The sequence below is a fragment of the Neolamprologus multifasciatus genome, chromosome 2 (genome assembly GCF_963576455.1).
Source record: "Neolamprologus multifasciatus chromosome 2, fNeoMul1.2, whole genome shotgun sequence".
In the NCBI taxonomy this organism is placed as follows: Eukaryota; Metazoa; Chordata; class Actinopteri; order Cichliformes; family Cichlidae; genus Neolamprologus; species Neolamprologus multifasciatus.
The window spans coordinates 26,440,729-26,462,412 of NC_140440.1; the positions used below are offsets into that span (position 1 = coordinate 26,440,729).

The window sequence follows — 21,684 nt, forward strand, 5'->3', positions numbered from 1 at the left end:
GTGTGATTGGTTAATGTAATAATGTATGTGTTTTGAAAAATGACAAAAAAACAAAAACAAAATAATACTAATAATCCTATGAGGGCACAAATAAAGACACACAAGACAAAATCATAACTAGCCATAAATATTAGAAAGTAAATGGGGATGTGGTGGGGGGAATGAACAGACAGGTAAATCTTTTGAACAGAATGCATTTTCAATTTATTGATTGGCAGTTCCCATTTGTCTATAAAGATACAGTATAAAACTCAATCATAGTTAAAGACACAACTCCAATTTTATCAGTCTTGCCCATAATAATAATAAAAAAATCAGTTAAATACAGAATATTATTATTAGAATTATTATAAACCCATTCAAATGCCTGAAACCAAAAACAACACACAAACAAAAAAGCAAAAGAAAACAATTATTATTAAAAGTTATGATATATTATTTGTTTTTTGCTGCATAAGTGCTCTTTAACTAATCGAAATGCTCAACCCTATAAGTAAGGAAGGGTTTTTTTTGGAGGGAGCAGGGCGGGGGAGGGGGAAATTGGATTTCTGTGAAACAGAACAGAAAGATGACATATTTTATATTAAGATGAAATAAAAAAAACAAAGTTATGGGTTACTGGCCAACCAGGCACAGTGATTTTATGACTTTTCACGATATTGCAGCCTAGAGGTATGCAGCCCCCAGTGGGCCTACGAAACTCATAAAATAAAAATTCTGAATCAATCACCTCATGATTGTGTACATTCATAATGCACATTTGGTCCGCATATTGCACAACTGTAAACACTTCAGTATACCATTTCAATGCTAAACTTCTTACACGGTTTTGGCTCATCTCGTGATTAGAAAAAGGCACAGCAGCTGTGTGAATGTCGTTTTCATAGATTGTTCTGCAAGGCCTCATCAAGTGATACCAAGGCCATTCTTCAGCAGTGTATTGGTCTGATTTCACATTTGGCTTTTTTTCTTTTACAAGTTCATTGTACAATAGACAATAGCCCTCTCTACTCCCCCCACTTTAACACACACACACACACACACACACACACACACACACACACACACACACACACTTAATGTTTGATTGCACTATTGCACTGTTAATCTCCTAAAGAGCTGTCTCTCCTCTCCAGGGCTTTGTGAACTGTAATTATTCCACTGTCACAGACTTGGCCAGGTTTCTGGGAAAGTCAACCTTTAAAAAAAAACAAAAGAAAAGAAAAGAAAGTTTGTTATAACAAATTCTACATGATCAATGAATTTAGCAGCACTGCATAACACTGTATAACATTTCCCAACTCATTATATTAATGTACATGGTAAAACAATTGCATCCTGGTAAAGATGTGCCATAATAAGGATTTGGCTATAAATGTTATACATGTTGTGATCATGCACTGTAAATAAAGAGTTCACAATTCTGACAGATAAAGTCTGTTTGCACTGTGGTGAGTAGGGAACATGAGCTGCCTTATTAGTAAAGTAAAGCATTCACAAGGAAAGAAAAGATGAATAGACACAAGCAGAACCAGAGACATGGACAAAACATTGGTATTCATGGGCACCACTATCCCTAAAGCGTATGTACAAGCTTAGAAGAACACATGCTGGCTGCCATTACTGTCTTTTTCAAGGAATACCTTCCCCATTAAAGCCAGACAAGGCCAAATTCTGCACATGTTCGAGTGCCATGACTGCAGCATTAGATTTAAGTCTTGTAATAATTTTAAATCAGTTTTAAATCAGACGAGCAAATGAAGTATCTTATTGTGTTAGTGTGGAATTGAAATGAATGTGTGACAACATCAAATCCACGTGCAAATAGATTGCACTGCAAGCATTTGAAAACCAAACAACAGAAGCACACATTACATTCATAATTAGCTGCTCTTAGCATTGGGTGAATTTGAACAAAATCAATATTGCTATAAATCTCATATTAACATCAATATGTGATTACTGAGGTATTACAGACATCGCAGTGACTGTGCATGTGCTTGTGTTTTGCTAAAACGATGCCCATTATTAGTCTTTATGGATATCTATTATATCTAAATATGAGGATTTGGACATGATGATTTCTTTATTCCTAGGACTCTTGTCAATAATCAAACCAACGGTTGCATTGAATACTTACATCATATCCTCGGAGGACAGCCAAGTGAAATGACATAAGCTGCAAAGGGATGACGCTGAGGATACCCTGCAGGCAGTCCACAGTTTGCGGCAGTTCGATGGTCTGGTAGGCATTCTTAGTCAACTCAGTGTCATCCTGGCAACAGATGATGATGGGCCGACCCTGATGAAGACAGACATCGAGAGGGCAAGAATATTGACATCAGTCTGTCTGTCCACTCATTTCTGTTGTACTTGTGACTTTCAAAATTTAGTATTTGTGTCTGTTTGTCGTACTTTGAGTGTGTGCTTTGGGTGGATGTGTAAGATGTGTTTTGTCAAAGACCTACCGATCTGGCGGTGACTTGCTGCAGAGCATTCTGGCATTTTGTGTAGCAGGCGTCCCTCATGATGATCATGATGACCGGCATGTGTTTGTCAACGAGTGCAAGAGGACCGTGCTTCAGCTCCCCAGCTAGGATGCCCTCCGAGTGCATGTAAGTGATCTCCTTAATTTTCTGCATCAGAATAAGAATAGTAAAACTTGTTTAGGATGAAGATTAATAGTAAAATGAAGACAAATTACAGCACAGCCTACATTCCTTGCATGGTATGAAAGCTGTGTGAGCAGATTTTTCTCATGAGGTTTCAACTTAATTATATTCTTTCCTTAAACTTGTTTGGATTATATGATAGTTAGACATCTTCTGTTCTGCGTATGTGCTCTTTTCAAGGACAATACTGTTGCCCATCAGCTACATGCTTACACTCTTTGTATCAGGGACCAGCTGATGATACTGAAGCAAGCCCACAACAAATATCCCAGAAAACAGAAGGACATGCAGATGCAACGTCGCCTCGGCAATGAAAGAAATCTGAGAGTGGCAAATAAGATGTTAGGGTGTTCATGTCAGGTGACAGGAAGGAGATTAAAAATATCTAAAAACATTCAGTGAATCATAGACAAGGAAACACCACATACGATGGCACAGACGCTGCAGAGCCAGAAAGGCATGTGGACTGTCCATGGCTACAAGGGGTGGCTGTAGCTCAGGTGGGTGGCAGAGCAGGTCAGCCACTAACCAGAAGGCTGGTGGTTCGATCCCAGGCTGCTCCAGTCTGCATGCTAAATATCCTTGGGAAAGATACTCACTCCATGTTGCTCTCCGATGCATCCATCAGAGTGTGAATGTGTATGAACGTTGGATACTTAGCATTTAAGAGCTTAAAAGAAGTGCTTGTGTGAATGGGTGTGATTGGGTGAATGAATTAGTTGTATAAAGCGCTTTGAGTGCTCAGACAGAGTAGAAAAGCGCTATATAAGAACAAGTCCATTTACAAGGCCAAAAGTCGAAATGTAGATGGGTACATCAACAGAGCCAGTGCTTCAACACATCCTGGACGCAGTCACCTACTGACTACTTTTATAAGCAGTCCTCAGCAATGACACTTTCACTACCACTGACCATCTCACTGAACAAATGAGGAGGGTACATGCAAGTAAAGGATGCACAGTGACATCACCCTAATGGCATAACGCAGAGCTCCAGTCGTCCCAATCCTGTGGACGACATCCCGCCTGGTTTCTGTGTCAAAGAGGGCTTTTGGTCTTCCTAAAAAGAATATTTCAACTTTACAACTTTTACAAAACTCTGCAGCTCGTGTGCTGACGAAGACCAGAGGGCGGGCCCACATTACACCGGTTTTAGAATCGCTGCACTGGCTCCCCGTGTGTTTCAGGATCGATTTTAAAGTTCTTTTATTGGTTTTTAAATGTCTTAATGGTCTTGGGCCTTCTTATCTCTCAGATCTGCTTTTACCATATGAACCCTCGCGGACCTTGAGGTCCTCTGGTACTGGCCTTTTGATTGTCCCTAAAGTCAGGACACATACTCACGGAGAGGCAGCTTTTCAGTGGTATGGTCCTCGTCTGTGGAACAGCCTGCCGGAGGAGCTCAGGGCCGCAGAGAACGTACATGTTTTTAAGAACAGGCTCAAGACCCACCTTTTTAATTTAGCTTTTACTTAACGTTTATTTATTTTATGCTTATTTATTCTATCCTGTTATTCTATTGTTAATTTAGGTTTTACCTAATATTTATTGATTTTATTCTTATTAATTTTTTTTTTAAAATCTTCTTACTCTATTTATATTTATATTTATATTGTATCCCGTTCTTATTTATTTTATCTTTTTACCCAGTATATACTCTTATTAGGTCATATCTCCAGTGTTTCCTCAGAGGGCGCTCTCTGCACCGGGGCTGTGATCGACCGTGGCTGCTGGGGCTCTGTGGGTCCTCTCAGCCTGGCTGGGGGGCTTCTTTGCCTCCCTCCTGCTGTGTGCCCAGCCTGGAGGCTGCGGTCTGTGACCGGCTTCCGGTGCAGACGGCTCCCCATGATAGTGTTTCCTCACTTGGCTCATGCGTACCCAGTCCAATTTTACTTTTTAAGTGTGTGCGTGTGTGTGTGTGTGTGTGGAGGGGAGGGGGGGCTGCTTTTAACCATGTAAAGCACTTTGTGCTACATTTTCTTTTTGTATGAAAAGTGCTTTATAAATAAAGATTGATTGATTGATTGATTGATTTTATTAGGGACCTGAGCAATTACAGTACTGGTGGGTTACTTGGACAAGAACACTAGACTGGCTCTCTACAGGAAGTGCCAGAATGGGCTCTTTTTCATGCAGAGGCTCTATTCCTTCATCGTAAATGTCACAGTGTTGATGACGTTTCCTGAGCCTTTGATGATCAGATGTTTTTTCTGTGTTATGATAAATTAGAGCAAAAGGCTTGACGGTGCATGATACGAAAAACCTCAGTAAACTTGTTCAAACTCGGCTGAGTCTTGTGGGTGGAATTGGACCGTCTACATGTAGTAGCAGAGAGGAAGCTGTTGTCAAAACTCCTCTGCATCATAGACAATGTTCCCTTCCCTCTACACAGCGTTGTGGTTAGCCAGAGGTGCACATTCAGCCAGAGACTAATAATGACTAAATGCTCCACTGAACATCACTCCTATGGCCATCTAGTTACATAACTGCTTTTAGTGTTGCCATTTGATTGTTTATAATTTTGTTAGTCATTATTTAGTATAGCTTTTATTTCAGAAACTGTTACAAAACAATTTCCCTGTAAGGATTATATAACATGTCCTGATTCCTAATTCCACTGTACTCATTTTACGACTAATATTATGGCTTTTTTGTAACTCACCAGTGCCCCCTCCAGGCAGGTGGCATAGTTGAAACCTCGACCCATAACCAAAAGAGACCTTTGCTGATACAGTTCATTGGCAATGGCCTTGATCTTCTCATCCAGGGACAACACCTTCTTTATCAGTTCTAAGAGAGTAAAAGAATGATGAGTGAACGATGCATTAATGTTGTTTAGCTTGAATCTCCACATCTAAATATTTCTTTTGAATCCACAGAGGCCTTTTTGTAAGATTTGTTGGGGTACTGACCAGGTAGCATCTTGAGGCTGTTGATGATCTCCTCTCTTCTCTTCTGTAGGGAGAGTCTGTCCTCACTCATCATCAAGCCAAACATAATGAGTGAGACAAACTGACTGGTGTAAGCCTGGATAAGACACACACACACACACAGAGAAGCACTTTATAAGCCCCCCTGTGCTGAACAATGAGGAAGAACCCACCAATTTAGAATCGGACTCAGGGAGGAGCAGCCATCTGCCACAACCGGTTGGGGGTAAAACCAGTCGAGACAAGTATAGACCATAAACCAGCCATACCTTTGTGCTAGCCACTCCTATCTCGGGCCCAGCATTTATGTGGACTCCACAGTCGGTTTCTCTGCAGATAGAGCTGCCAACAGTGTTCGTTACACCAACTGTCAGAGCTCCCCGTTCTTTGCAGTAGCGCAGTGCCATCAAAGTGTCTGCTGTCTCTCCTAAGGAGCACAGAGAATGAAAACATATGTTCATAATGTGCAATTAAACCACAACAATGTTCCTGTTTCAGGAAAAAATGAAAAAGGCATTGAACGTGGATAGGTGTCACACAGGAAATTACAGTGTAAATAAAGCTTTCTAAAGCCACTTTCAGGAAAGTGAAGATAAAAAAGTGCTAATGTGCATCATTATCACCTGACTGGCTGATAAAGAAGCAAACATCATCTCTGAAAACAGGTGTGATACGGTCCAGGAAGTCGCTGGCCAGCTCCACCATGACAGGCAATTCCGTCAGCTCCTCGAGGATCTGTCTGGTCTGTAGAGCGAGTAAAAACAGAAGATTAATTAACACTGCTACACTCTATCCATACAATAATTGAATTCTTTGAACTCGTCTGTTACTAATTATTGCCTTCTTTACTGCAAAATGCCATCATCAAGCATATACAAGCTAAAATAATGATGTAACTGCTGTACTCACAGCCACCGCTGCGTGGAAACTCGTGCCACAGCCGATCATGATTAACCGTCTGCAACGCTTTATTTCTTTCAGGTGGTCCTTCAACCCTCCGAGAACAACTGACAGAACAGAAGGTGAAGCAGTTAGACCTACTGATCACTCACTGCATCACAACTAATGTCTGTCATACATTTTAGTGCCCAGTCATCATGCGTTTACCGCCTGCAGTTATTAAATAGTGCATTTTAGGAGGTAAATAAGGCTCATAAAAACAAGTTTTTTGCTGTAGCGATCATAACATACATGTTTTTTTATACCTGAGAGTCGTTTTTTTTAAATTCCCAGTTATATTAGAGGGTAGTGGGACATGCTAGAACATAGGACTGGCTATCAGTTCACTTGTCACCTTTTTTGGTGTCAAAACAAATGCGGCCCCTCATCGTGTTGACTACTGACTCCGGCTGCTCAAAGATCTCCTTCTGCATGAAGGCATCAAAGTTTCCTGCAAAGGACAACAGGAGCATACATTACCATCACAGTCTCTGACACACCGTGACATGCTGAATGCTTTCCTAATAAGAAGTGAGACAGGAAATAAGGATGCACGGAGTTTGTCTTGTGGCTTTGTTTGCACGCATTCAGCCAGCAGAGGGCGAGCATGTGTAACTGTTGACTTAAATCTGCTGCACTGCATGCACAGTACTTGCAATTTGAACTTAGCTACCTAAGAGCCACAAAGTAATTTCAAATAGTTTCTGACCTTTCATGATCTGCTTCAGCTCCATCTGTAGGGTCATGATAGCTCTGACTGGGTCTTCACCGGCCTGCCGGTTCATTCTGTGGATGGAGAGTTTCCCTCCAGTAACTACTGCTATGTCATCATCCTCCATGTACAACACCTTGTTGGTGTGCTCAATGATGGCACTATGGGTAGACAGAAAAGGTCATTTGGGGAAAAGAAATGAATGAGTAATATAAATTAGTAATATTGTGTTTTTGCGTTTTGAGTCACATAGAAGAGGCCTCACCTGGCGTCAGAAGCAAAATAGAACTCCACAGCCCTGCCATCCCCCACAGAGTTGATGGCGCTGGAGCTGTCAGCTCGGTTGCGACTGTTCCTCTCATGGACTTCCTCCTTGTGTTGAGCTGCAGGTCAGAAGTCAAAAATCAAGGTTCAGTGACATGCTGCTGTTTTTGCCATTTAGTCTTTTTACTAATCGTAGTCAACATACCCAGCCATTTATCCTTGTTGTTATTACTTATTAAGTTTCAAGCAAGTTCCTCTTACGACTAGACCTATCTTGGATTTTGTTTGCTTCTGTGCAAAGAATGGCTTACTTAATAATATCTTGGATTTTATTTCTGTATCCTTGGAGTCTGTTTCACTGTATTTCCCTTTGTTTATTCATTTGTGGTTTGCACGTTTGCCTAATACACAAAAGTTGTCCTGTTTGATTACAGGGAGGAGACACAAATCCCTCTGGGGCTGTGTTAGGAAGGGCATCTAGTGTTAAAAAAAAAAAAATCTGCCAAAGCAAACATGTGGAGCTACCTGCTGTGACGACCCCCTTGTGAAAAAGGGAGCAGCTGAAAGTCGCTTTTATTCAGCAAACATTACATTCTCAGCATTAGAAACCTGCACATTGCAAAGTCGAGAAGTAGAGTGGCTTTGCAGCTCGAAAAGATACTGTTTTTTTTTTATTGCAAATCAAAAGATTCAAAAGTATGCAGAGAAACAAAAAAACAAACAAAACCCCCACAAATTTGCTGAGGGTTGCTGAAGCCCCACACAAAGTGTTTATGCAGGGTGAAAGAGCGGTTTCCATCTGTGAAGTCTTATTGTGTACCTAAGACTGGGTTATTTGCAGATGCAAACCACCCTCCTCCTCACATTATACACATACTCTGAATCTACTCAGAGTATGCATTCATGCCTCTACACACAAATCAGCCTATAATTTGTTAACTTCCAAGTATACCTGACTTTTTTTTACTCATATCTGTCTGTTACTTTTCTAAGATGAAGAGGGGCGTGCTAAGGCTGGGACGTTTTCTAATCCTGACAAGGCTTGAAACTAAAAAAGAGAAATTTTATACATTTAATGTGAACAACAGACAAAGTGAAACACAGATTTTTGTACTTAATATGTCTGGTTAATAAATTACTCTTTGCCTTTTAGCTAATCTGGGGGTTTAAATTTGAGTCACTAAATTTAGAAAATATCTTATATGTAATGGTATATTTAAATAAATGACCCAAAAAGGACTTATCACGCCATTTTTGAGGTCATTTAAAACACCACACTAAGCTTTTCAGTGCCTGCCCTGGAAGTACCTCTGCCTTGAACTTTGGATGCCTTCATTAACAACCATAGATAGATAAGATACTGCGGACACAGTCTACAGAAAGAAAGAAAGAACACCAGCAGGGCGGTGTGATCGTAGCAGCTGAGGATTTTTTTGTAAGATTCAATATCTGGACATTTAAAAAAGATACTTCAAGTTTTAGATTTAGACATTCAAACTGTGATCAGTTTTTAACACCTCACTACATTTTCCTCTTCGTTCCCTCCACTATCTGCAGGTTCTGTGGGTGAAGGGCTGTGTGAATTTGTGCCAAGCAATCACTGTAAACCAATGTAGCCACCTGAATCATCATGCCAAAATTCAAAAATTCAAACTCATGCCTGGCTACACCAAAATGCAGTTTGCTATAGCCAGGCATGTAATACCAGTCCAGCACGCTTCTCCATCTCTCATTCAGCAGCAATGACTGGGAGTGTCTAAATGAGATCAGCAGTGGTTTTTAACAAATTCCTGTTGTGGTTTGACAACGCCTGACAAAAGCTCTATCAGGATCACTTTATTCAAAATGGGATTATTATTCAAACTACAGTCATTTATATTTAGCTCTGTAACCAGGATCTCCCTGCTCTTTTGTGTGCCGCTGTGGAAAGCACGAGGTGGGGAGAGCAGGAACAGCAGCAGCAGCAGGACCCACTCACAGAACAGAGGCATCAGTCACAATAATGAAGCCAGAAATAGTGAGAATACCATGAAATTGAGGAGTTGGGGTGGAGGTGCGTCTGCAAAGCAGCTTGCAGAGGCTGCAACTGTATATAGCCCCAAAATATATTAAATAGCACAGCACGTATGAGAATTGCAAATGAGAAAGATCCACATCAGCTGATCTGATGTGGATTAGCTGACCTGATATGGCCGGCTGAGCTTCACTCCACAGCCTGGCAGAACTCACGCTCAGATTAAACATTGGTGTTATTCTTACTCATGGAGCATAGGGACTAGTGGTCAGCCTTCCCGCTGCTCTCACTGGACTGGGGTTTTTTAACAGTGGACACTCTATCATGTGAATATGCCACTTGAATCAGTGAATGCACCAGGGTGAGTGGTTTCAAAAAGTTTGGACCCAAACTGGAGAAGTCTCGAATTTCGTTAAACTAAATGTTTCTCAGGATGTCATTCAATTTCCTAAACACCACTGCCTTTAAAACTTGACACAAAGTTCCCCTATTACACTGGAAGAAATGTTTTATTTTATTATTACTTTACAGTAAAAAGTGGAAAGCTGGTATTACTTTGACAGTAGCTGGGAAAATTATTTTGAGAGTGTGGGGTTGTTTCTGTAGGCTATACATGAACCAATCTCTATACCTTCTTTAAACATAAACATAGGCGTTGTACCTTAATTTGACTCTGTCCCAAATACACCGTACTGCTGCTATAAATACTAACTAGTGCATCTTATTAGTGGCTAAGAGCAAGGCCTAACAAATATTTGCTCCAGTATGAGTTTGCTCAGAATGACAGTGCCAAACTGTCACAGAAAGCATTAAAAACGTATGATCTCCGAATATTTATCCAGGTTTAGCAAAATTAAATTGGACTGACTAACCTTGGGACTGAGAAACACACATAAGTAAGAAAATGCTGCTAATGGTTTGGGTTTTCACCTCATCCTTAAATGAACATTTAAACTTGGTACTAGAAACATGAAGAAAAAACATTTTCAAGCTTTAAATTGGTTTGAATTGTACCACACAGTTCATAAGATGCTTCTTAAGCAGTGATGAAATAGCGTTGCTTAAAAAAAAAGGGGGGGGGGGATATTTATATTTTAAACTTCTCAGCTCTGTTATAAGAAAGCAAATTGCTTCAGGGGGACTGTCCCAGTCAGTTGAAACTTCCTTGAACAATAAAACTACAACTGCTTCCTTATAGGGGTCAGATATCCATATGATAACCAGCAGGAGTGAGATCATGTTAGATAATTTAACAGGGCGTTTATCTTGACATTCCAAATATTTCATCATGTCCCACTTTTCTATCGTGCAGTAAATCTTCATATCTACAGTTAGACTCTAGACCAGGGGACCAATCTCAGTCCACGAGGGCCGGTGTCCCTGCAGGTTTTAGATGTGTCCTCGAATGGCTAATTTAAATGGCTAAATTAGCTCCTCAACATGTCCTGAAGTTCTCCAGAGGCCTGGTAATGAACTAATCATGTGATTCAGGTGTGTTGACCCAAGGTGAGATCTAAAACCTGCAGGGACACCGGCCCTCGTGGACTGAGATTGCCCACCCCTGCTCTCGACGGGCAGGTTTAGGGTGCAGTGTAAGTGAATATGGCACTGAAAGAGGAATAGAGCTCACCACTATTGTACTGCACGGGGATGTGCTCAGTCAGCAGCTCATGCTCACTTCGCACACCGATGACCATAGGACTTCCTCTCCTGCCAAGATAAGAAGGGGGGGGGGGGGGGGAGATGGGAGAAGGATTAGGTTTCACGTTCATTGTCAGATCCAATCCCGTGATGCTTTGTAGGAGATGTCCTGACATTCTTTACTATAATACTTCTAAACAAAGCAAAATACTAAAGAAATCTATTAGTTTGTTCTTGCTTATACTACTGCACATTCAGTGTGTTCATCATTAGTCCTCCATATTTTGTACATATTTCCAAGACTGCTTGACAGTTCCTGGAACAAGTCACTGGATCCGTATTGGCTGTTGATGCCATGTGGACGTCTCTTATTGGCTCAGGAGGCAGAGAAAGTGTAAACATTTATCACAGGTGGGGGAGGAAGGTGTGAGAACACCAATCTTAAAACAGGAGACACCTTTACACGCACTTTAGTGATCGCAGTGCAAACAGTGTGTCAAAACACAACCACTTCCTTGTGAGTTAAGAAGCTGTATTCTAAAGGCCTCTCCTTACTTCTCCTCCTTCTCTTGTCTGCATCTTTTCTCTCTGCTTCGCATGTCTCTGGGGCTGTGTTGACGTAAGCACGATGGTTGTTTTAAGAGGCGTGGGGCTTGAAAATGGAGGATTGCAAACAGAGACATGTGGTGGCCATCCAGTACAATATTGTAGTTTCGCCAAAGGAGGGAGAGATGGGAAGAGGTGAAATCAACGGAGAGCCTTATCACGATAACGATGTTTAAAGGACCACTCTTTGTGACACTTTGGCTTGTTTACACTAAACCACACCAAGCACCCTCTAGTGTGTATGGCATGCAAGCATAGCAGAATCAGAGGGGTGTGACGTCTAACACAACAGCATCCGCATTGAATGGTGCTGGATCTACTTTCGGATTTGGTTAGATTCAGTGTGTCACAACCTCCTCTCCAGGCTGAAAGGCACAACAATAAAGTGCCTGTTACAGAGACCGGTGAGGCAGAAAAATGGCGCAATGCTACACCTTCAACAGGGTATGACAGGGACTTGTATTAAATAAAAGACACGAGTGGAAATGGCAGAACAAAGTCCCAGAAAGCAAAGCCGAGGTGGTGAGAGTAAAGGTTTGGCTGTGAAGGTCATCCATGATGGCAAAGGGTGGGTGGTGTCTAGCATCACTAGATAATTGAAAACATTCCTCTTTTCCCTCTGTCTTGGCAGACAATGCTGATTGTTAAACATGCAAACCACAAAAATACATCGAGTACGGCCAATGACATGCGTTACACTGATATCGGCTTTCAGAACGCAGGCGACAGCTGAGACAGCAGAGATTCATCTTAAATTCATCTTAAAAACACGGTGAGATTTTACGCCCACTTCTCATTTTGCCGCCCTCCTCATTTCTCTCTTCCTTCTTAACTTACTCCATTGCGCTGCCTTTTCCCTGATCTCTGAGATCACTGAACCAAGAAAGGTATGAATAAACTGATGAGAAACAATTAACCTGGAGTTTCATGCGACCCAGCCAAATTTCCTGGAGCTGAAACGCGAACCCCTCATTGTTAATAAGTTACAGAGAAGGTGGCCCAGGGCCAGGGTCCCAGAAGGGAGGGGAGGCTCTCAATTCAGTCTCTGGTCCTAAGATGCAGATTGTACTGACACATAGCCGAACAGGAATTTCCTCAGGGCATATATCCACTATTATAAACAAAGGACGTTCCAGAGTCCTGTCATAGTAAATGTAAGCTCAGATAAGCCACAACACATAAATCTAAGGAGCCTCCTAAAATCATATTGCTTTATTGTGGTAACAACAGGAATGAGTCACTCCCAGTGAGTCTGGTTCATATTCCTGGGCGGTATGTGTGAAAGACAGTGTGTGACTGAGTGTGCGTCAGAGCGTGCATACTAACCTGGTTGCCACGGCCTCTCCGGGGAAATGACGGCTTTTAAACACAAGAGCAAAGGCCCCCTCCTATAACACAGAAAAAAAGCAATGGGAAAAAAGAATGCAGTTAAGCTTGATGAAAGAATTCAGTCCAATAAATGATGAAGAAACGAAGGGTGAGGAAGAAGGATAATAATAATAATATCAAAATAAAATAAAAAGAAATATCTCGAAAAGTTAACGCAAAGTCAATTAACCATTCCAGGAAAGTGTGGGACCTTTGAGAGACACAGAGCACAAACAAATGTTTCTCCTGGCCCTGCGGGGTTTTACACATGTGTGTGCGCATGTGCGTTTGTATGTGTGTTGGAGGGGGGATGTTAAGGTGCAAGGTGGTGGGTGTGCATGTGTGTGTGGAAACTGGGGGGGTTAAAAGAAAAAAGACCCCTATTGTACAAGATCAGCTGTGTTTCGAAAGGACTGACTTCAAGTCTGCCTGTGGTGGTTATTGAAGCCAAACTGGCTGAGTGTGTGGCTGTGGTGGTGAAATATGGGGTGGGGGTTAAAGGATGGGTGGGTGGATAGTGGGTAAGCAAGCATTCAGTAGAGGGCGAAGGGATGGTGTCATGATCAGGGATTTTTTTTAGTGGGTATCTCAACCGTCTGGTTCCCATTACTCAGAATGGCCGCCTATACTTCCTCTGTTCTTCTACTCTGAGATTGTGACATTAAAGCGTTACTCACATGATTAAAAACTGACGTTTTTTATTTTCTTTTCTTTTTTCCCTTTTTTCTGTGACTAATGATGTCACTGATGATGCTGTTCAGGCGGTTGCCATAGCATGTGTGTTTGTAATGGAGCATGTTTTTTAATGGACAGGAAATTTAAGCAGTTTCACATCAAGTAAAATAAGTAAATGAGTGTTTGACTGTCACGGATACACTTTATGACATTCAGTGACAGTCTTTTAGCCTTCATGGTTACCAGCGAACTCGCTGTAAAACTTTTCCACTGCTTAAACTGAAGCAAAAACTGGAGAAGAAAGCAAAAGAGTGCATCTGTGAAGCCATGAAGTAGGCCATTGTGCATTGCTGCTATGAGAGCAACTCACCAGCTGTTTAATCACCCTCTCTACTAGCTTGGAGAAAGTGATGCTGTCATTCTCTCTGTTGTCATAAACATATTTGATCAGCTTCGGGATCACCTCTGTGTCTGTCTCTGACTCAAACTCGTAACCTTTGTTGATCTGAGGAAGGCAAAAAAAAAGAAGTTAATATTAATTTAATCCACACTGTTGATCTCTCATCCTGACTTGCTTTTCATCCACTGAACTGTTTCTGTATTAAAAGCATTTAATGAATCTTCCAGCAACACACGCATGCTCAGTAGCTCAGAAACCTCAACAGAATTAATGTGGAACAGATTAAAGTTTTGACTTAAGACTGAAGTCCATATTTTCTTTATGTAGACGTAAATTAGAAGAAAAATCCAATCAGATTTGTAACATCTAGTATCTTAATACACACATATATATATTTTCTTTTATTTGCTTAAGTGATGTGACAAATTGACTACCAAACCCATCTACATCCACAATAACAGTGTTATAATCAATGGAACAAATGGCAATGACAATAAGGCCTTCAGCATAGGAAGTGCGTTTACGTCAAGAGGATTTTTTTCTAATGAGATGATGACGTACCAGGTACTTCTTCAGCTCTTTGTAGTTGGTAATGATGCCGTTATGGATGACGACAAACTCTGAGAAAGACAATAGTGAAAAGATTATAGAAGCTATGTACCCGCTGCACCTTTAGGGCTCGAGGACAACAATGTTAAGTGTGCGCTTAGGCAAGTTTAACACAAAGCACTGGATTTAACAGCTACTCAACACTACTATCAATACAAGGTGGACAATTTAAAAGAGTACGAACAAGTGCAAAAACATACATTATCATAATGATAACAACATAATAAGACTGCTGTATTTCTTTGCAAACTAATTTTGAGTCAGTTTTGTAATTTTCTGTCACACTTTAATTCTGATGAGCATGTTCTAAAGCCAAGGTACATAACTGACACACCTGTAAACGTGGCACACTTAGGACAAACCTTTTGGTTTCAGTTCATGAATAGAAGGCGTGCCTGTGCACTAAAAAGGTAGGCAGCACGGTAATTTAATGCTTTCTTTTTAATGCTTTAGTATTAAGCTTAGACTGAAATGATTTAAAGCAAGGGAGAACTAGGGAGTCGAGTCAACATTTTTTTCAGGGAATCAAAATGTAATATGTGTTTCGTTTTAAACCATTTATTTATTTCATTTGTTGGGCATGGATGTTAAAGCAGTAGTTGGAAGAATTCTGAGGGAATTTGAAAACAGATAGTCCTCAACTCATTGTTCTAAGCAACTCTGACAAAATAAGCAAAGAGGGCATTTGCATGTGCTCCACATGGAAAGGAGAAAAAAGTGAGCCAGCGCAGAGTTCTGACGTCACCCTGGACGTGAACCCAACTTCTTCCATGTGAAAATCTCTAGTCAACCCTCTGCAACAGAGATGCCAAACTCATTTCACATATGTACAGCCCACTTTGCTTTAAAGCAGGCCGACCGAGTCAAAGATATTTAACCTCCTGAGATCCGAGCTCTTTCATGGCACGCACCTAATTTTGGTTTCTGAGAAAAATTAGATCAACATATGAGGACATTCGTTTAAAATATTGATAGGAAAGTGGCAGTATAATTTCCTCGTAAGTGGATATCAGGCCCTTGTAGAGAAAAATTAGGTATTTTGGTCTAAACATTTAATCCCCGAAAAGTTTTAACATAAAAAAGACAGTAATCTCATTTTTTAAATTATAGAGATGTAAAATTAGCGAAAAAGATGTGGTAGATCATTGCCCAGGCTGGCCTGTATTTGTAAAACGCATAGTTTTAGTTAAATCACCGGATTATTTTCTCCATAGTAGGTAGTGAAAAACAAGAACTTTATTATTTTGTGTTGTGTGAATGGCATTAGGGAGCTCTTTATTGGTAGGAAAAAAAATGCAGAAGTTCTGAAAATACAGTTAAAAGTTTACTCTTTCACATTTTTCCAAAGCCTTCCAGCAGTCTATATCTTCCTTATATCTGATATCCTTGCTCTGCAACGTTAATTATTCGTACACCTGTGTAGACTTTCTTGCTCTTTATTCTATTTAGCTGATTTGATCTAAAAAGATCATGTAAAAGTAAAAACCAGCCCCAAAGAGGAGCAAGATGCTAATTATTAACATGCAATTATTATGGATTTGTTTTTCAGTGACTTGCTGTCTATGAGGATCCCATAAATGTATACTTTGTGAGTATATCTTACCATTATCCTTATCAGAGCGATGAGGATGGCTGTTGAGAGCGCTCGGCTCTCCGTGGGTGGCCCATCGGGTGTGAGCGATGCCGAAGTGTGTGCACAGTTCTTCATCAAGGTTCAGCGAGTCCTTCTCTGGACAAGCAAAAACACAAAACCAGCCCTGTTACTGACATGACAAGAATTCAGATGATTTTTAAGCTTGACAAATGCTAAAGTTTTTTCAGAATTCCTTCAATTGTTTTGTACTTTTAAAGAGGACGATGAGAAGATTTCTGAGCTAATCAGAACCAAGTGAACAGACACAGGCTGTATCCCAATTCATGGTCTGCAGCCTTAAAGGCCGGATTTTAAGGCCGATTACGTCACCGCGACGCGACGAAGGCTGTCCCAATTCGAAGGCTGCTCGAAATGCGGCCCTCAAATGCGTCCTTAATTTCCCTGAATTTTAAGGACGTGGCGGTGTAGACTTCGTGGCCCAACATATCCCAGAATGCATAGCGCGGCGGTGGGTGTGGATAATTTTGCCGAAAAAAACGGCGGATGAGGGGCGCCCGAAGAGTAAACTTAAGTAAGTACTGAATATTATGTCACTTATTTATGTGCAAATGTTTAATAATGCAGATCATTAAAACATTCCTGTTGGCCACATGTCGGCAAAGTTATGTGACATTAGTGACGTTTGTACTAACTTGGTTTTACAGCCTTTACTTTAAAATATACGCTGTTAAATAGCTGAGCTTAATCTTACAGAGAATGATCAAAGCTCATGTAGAAACAAACAAACAAATGAACAAAAGATTTTATCCTTAATTTCTGTCAAACAAAGCTGTATGAAACGTTTCCAGCTGTTGCTAGGCAACCTGGGCAGCGCAACGGAGGCCAGACCGTCCCATTTCACAAGCCTCGCACTTCCGGCCTTAGCGGTCTTTAAGTACGCGGCCCTTGAGGATCGTTGAGGCTGCGTACTTTAAGGCTGCAGACCCTGAATTGGGAGACAGCCACAGAAAAAAACCCCGAGAAACCCACTGTAAAGCTCCTCGTCCAGAGCCTTGACCTTCCCTGTCTTCTTGATTAAACAGATGCTGTTATTGTTTCGGTCACTTGTTGTCTTGCTAGGGCCATCCACAGCAATACCTGGTAACAGGGAGAGAGGGTGGAGGTGAGGTGTTAACTCATTTTTTCAAACAAAAAGGCAGCAAACAGTAAAGTGTCAAAAGGCTGGGTGCTCACTATAACAATAATGCTCACCACAAAAAGACATGAAAGATTTTGAACATGAGTTTCAGCAAGATAAGTTAGGACAATCAAAGCAGCTTGAGATACAATACGTTATTATAGGAGGTACTATTTCTGATTTTGCATGTGCGTGTTTGTTTTACAATGACCTTCTGATTCTGTTGCTTCATCCTGCTCGAACAGGATGAACAAATACGAGCATGTGTTTGTATGGGTGTGCTTTTTGTTTGGGATACTATAGAAACGCTCTGAGTTAGATGTCACTGTCAAAGGATCATATTGTTTTCCAGCCCAACTATCCCAAACATGACATGTTTCTCTTTAATGAAGGTACTGCGGCTTTGGATCACGCTTACAGACGACAATAAAATTTAATGATGAAATTCCCTGTTGACTTAGTGGTTTGATGTGTAGCAGGAGGTGGAAGGTTGAAATAAATTTGAACAATTAAAAGGCAAAAGATTTTATTTAACCAGCGTCTGAGTAAATGGTGATACTTTCATTTTGGTTTTTAGAAGTTAGGAGAAGTTAATCTTCATCACTGTCACTGCAGGCGCAATACTTTTTGTACTTAAAGGCTTCATGCTTATGTAAATGAAAACATTTCATGATGTTATTAAGTAAAATATAATATGCATCTGTGTGCTTATAGAAGAGCATTTGATTGCGATAGGAGAGCTAGTCCACATACTCGGAGATCGCCCGTCCGCAAGCAGCTCTAAGTGTTTACTGGGCAATAAGTTGGGGGCGGTGAGCTGTAGTAATAAAGTCTGTAGGAGATTAGTGCAGTAGTAACAATGTTCATATCCTTGAGAAAGAGGATACAATGCAATATGATAATATTCCTCAGCTTTAAAACGCAACAATCACACAGTTGTCCCATCTCTCAAATTTCATAGTTGAATCAGAAATTATACCAAGACTCCTCATATGAAGGCGAATGTTGTTTTCTAGGACCTTACGTAAGTGATTAAACTTGCAGTGTCATTCAAAGAGTCGAAAAAATCTGCAGTCATATCAATCTTCAAAACAACTAATAGGACCTTCAAGTAAAGCACAAGCAAGTAGGCTGGAAGATGAGGAAGAGGATCTTTCTGCTAAGTATGAGGCTTACTTAGCAGATAAGGGCTATGTCTCAGAGGCCAGTTTGATCTTGGTAAATGCTAAATGGACTGATTCTTTTATAGTGCTTTCTGCTCTCCCAGAGCACTCAAAGTGCTTTAAGACAGTTTAAAAGAATCCAGTGGTAAACTGCACAAATACCACTTTTCCCCATCTTTGTGCAGCCTGTAAGTAGGTGAAGTCGTGTCAAATACTATTATCATGTGGAATCTGAGACTTAAGTTGTTATTGTCTAAATAGGTTTCCTCTGGGGCTATAAAGGTAATATCGGAAAGATATTAGTGTTGGAGGGTCCATACTTTGTTTCTATCTTCTAAATTCAGAATGTGGTCCAGTGAGCTTATGTTTTAACACAGAAGTTGACCCAGATGTGTTTCTGTTGTGTTGACTCATTATTGTGGAATGTTAAAACCACAGTGGTCATTAAAATATGTTCAGAATTTGCAAATTGATGATGATCTATCTTTTAAACCACAATGCACTGCTTTCTCCTACAGCTGCCTTTAGAGGTTGAGAGGATCGGTACTGGCATCTGCCATACTGGCGCTGTATTTACCTGGTATAGGAATGATAGCAAAATGAATGACACCACTACCAGCTAGAAATGTATGTAGGTCAAATATGCTTTTAGAAGGAAAGCTGTGCTGACACGTCACTTATATCACTTTGCTAAGAGTTACAGGTATCGAATGCTACACTGGTTCTTCTATACTTGAGAGTATTTCATTTCTAAGTTAGCCTACATGTGCTGGAAGCGATTCAGTGGATAAGACTGTGCCTTTATAGAGATCACAGTATTCACTGCGTGCCTGCAAATATTACAAACAAGGGTTCAAGAGCAAATCATGATATATTTATTTAGTGTTTATGTATTGAATTCTGTGAAATGTTTCCTTGATTTCATACAGGTGCGGCCAGGGGGAACTAAAAGCATCTGTGGTGCGTGTGTATACGTGTGTGGGTGTGGGAGTGTGTGGTAACTGTGAAGTTGAGTGTCTCACCTGCTGAATCGTACCCTCTGTACTCCAGTCTCTGCAGTCCCTTCACCAGCGTCTCAAATATCTCCTTTCTGGTGCGAGGCACTTGGTAATTCAGGTAGGCAAAGATCCCTTTTAGAGAAACAGAAACAGAACCTGAATCCTCTGAAAGGCTCAATGCTGCAGTCAGAGTTGAAACTGCTGTCAAAGTTCATTTAGTTTAGACAATTTATTAGGAATACTTCTTGCAAACAGCATCAAGAAACACACAGTGGATAGAAGACATTACTTGGTGACTTTCATTAATAGGTCATTAATAAAGAAGATAAAGCTGCAATAAAGATTCACTATGACCTTCATCAAACTTAAGCTGCTCTACTTGATATGAGCAAGTGCAGGAAGAATAATCATCAGAGAATCTTTATTTTTGCGACAACGAGTCTGTAAGTCAAATGTAGTATAAGGACTTGTTGTAAGGTTTAGAGCATATGTCCTCCGAAGTGGTGGAAACACGACGGCGTGTGTGTCTTTGCAGGAATGTTCCGGGCAGCTCTGCTCCCGCAGGCACACAGCTGGCCATTGACGGACAAACATTGCACGCAGTGTTGTAGCAGCCAGGTAGAGAGGGTAAAATAAAACTCCAGCAATATCGGCCTCTTCCTTGCAGGCCGGGTGAGGCTGTTAAACTGTTAAACATTTATTTCAGACTGTAAACGCTCTTCTTTAAGAGTAATAAAAAAAGTGAGACGCGCTATCACCTCAACCTTCCCGGGACAAAAGCGGGTCGCTGTGAATGAAACAGACCGGTCTTTTGACAGTTGGATGACTGGTCTAACTGCTCTGTCCTGTCCCTCACACCCGTGTCCTGTCCCACACACCCTAACACTGACACGTAGCAGCTGAGTCTGAAACTTTTCAGGAATCCACACAGAGTCGAAAACAGAGCTCAAACTACACAAAGTTCAAAGTGACTACATAAAACTGACAAAATGACACGTCTGCCAGTATCTTGCTTTGTAACTTGCATTTAAATCATCGGTAGTTTCACTGGCCACTGTCCATCAAAGCGACTCCCGTGCGTAATTGCCGCAACCTTTCCAACATCTTTCTGAAAAAGGCAAATTTACGAAGATAAGTCTTACCGCACATGGTTCAAGTTTCGTCCTCGCTCCCGCACACGGCTCCGCTGAAAAATGAAAGAGAACGTTTGTAATCTCCCGATCGAAGTGATGCTTCTACCGCTTCTACATTAAATCCAGACGGACTGCGCTCTCCAGTTCACTCCCCCTCTCTATTTAACTACTGAATCCTGGAGAGGCGGCTGCCGCACCTCCTCTAACACCTCCCCCGTTGCCTGCTCTGTTAACCCCGTCCTGGTGTCGGACGCAGGTGTTCACTACTTCATCACTCGAAAGATGATGAACTTGGTTTTATCCCAACCCACCTGCCAGCGTCAGCCGGACTCAGGAGTTTGTAGACTTTGACCACAGTGTGAATAATAATAATGGCTTTTCTCTTTAGTTATGCATTTGGGTAAGGTGGGGCCCTGCCTTCTCAAAATCAGCTTCAACAGTTTTCACGGCACTTCTGGTTCTGAATGAAGAATCAGGCCTTCACCATCACTGAAGCATGCAGGCTTTAAAAAAATAAATAAATCAATTTGTTAATAAATAAATATATGGAAAAACGAACTCATTTAAATCCAGACTAAACATTTTAAACAGGGGTCCGTTTATAACCACGCATTACTCTAAAATGACGTCTAGTTTTCTGTACTTATCCCCGAATTAGCAGAAACTCAGGAATCAATCGGCACATTTCGTGATAACAAGGTGTTTGAAAAACTTGCATAAAGGACCATTGTGTAAGGGTTTCTACTTAAAAGAAGCAGAACATTATCAGGAATGGTGATTCATTCATTCA

The 21,684-nt window shown here is 41.0% G+C and overlaps 1 protein-coding gene and 1 long non-coding RNA gene across 2 annotated transcripts in view; one reads left to right on the top strand and one right to left on the bottom strand.

The window, feature by feature from the left end:
- The window catches only part of LOC146524511 (uncharacterized), a 476,239-nt gene that overhangs the window by 101,341 nt on the left and 353,214 nt on the right, over window positions 1-21,684 (top strand). The gene's annotated exons all lie outside the window — the stretch shown is intronic.
- Window positions 181-21,055, bottom strand: gfpt2 (glutamine-fructose-6-phosphate transaminase 2). The gene is made up of 19 exons (XM_085179821.1): window positions 20,904-21,055; window positions 19,786-19,893; window positions 17,453-17,560; window positions 16,433-16,558; window positions 14,782-14,840; window positions 14,191-14,325; window positions 13,104-13,165; window positions 11,161-11,240; window positions 7,518-7,635; window positions 7,250-7,413; window positions 6,896-6,991; window positions 6,511-6,608; window positions 6,225-6,345; window positions 5,871-6,028; window positions 5,584-5,698; window positions 5,334-5,461; window positions 2,469-2,636; window positions 2,141-2,302; window positions 181-1,198 (listed from the first exon to the last, which is right to left on the bottom strand). The coding sequence occupies exons 1-19, from the start codon at window positions 20,908-20,910 to the stop codon at window positions 1,154-1,156; spliced, it is 2,058 nt and encodes a 685-aa protein (XP_085035947.1). The 5' UTR covers window positions 20,911-21,055; the 3' UTR covers window positions 181-1,153.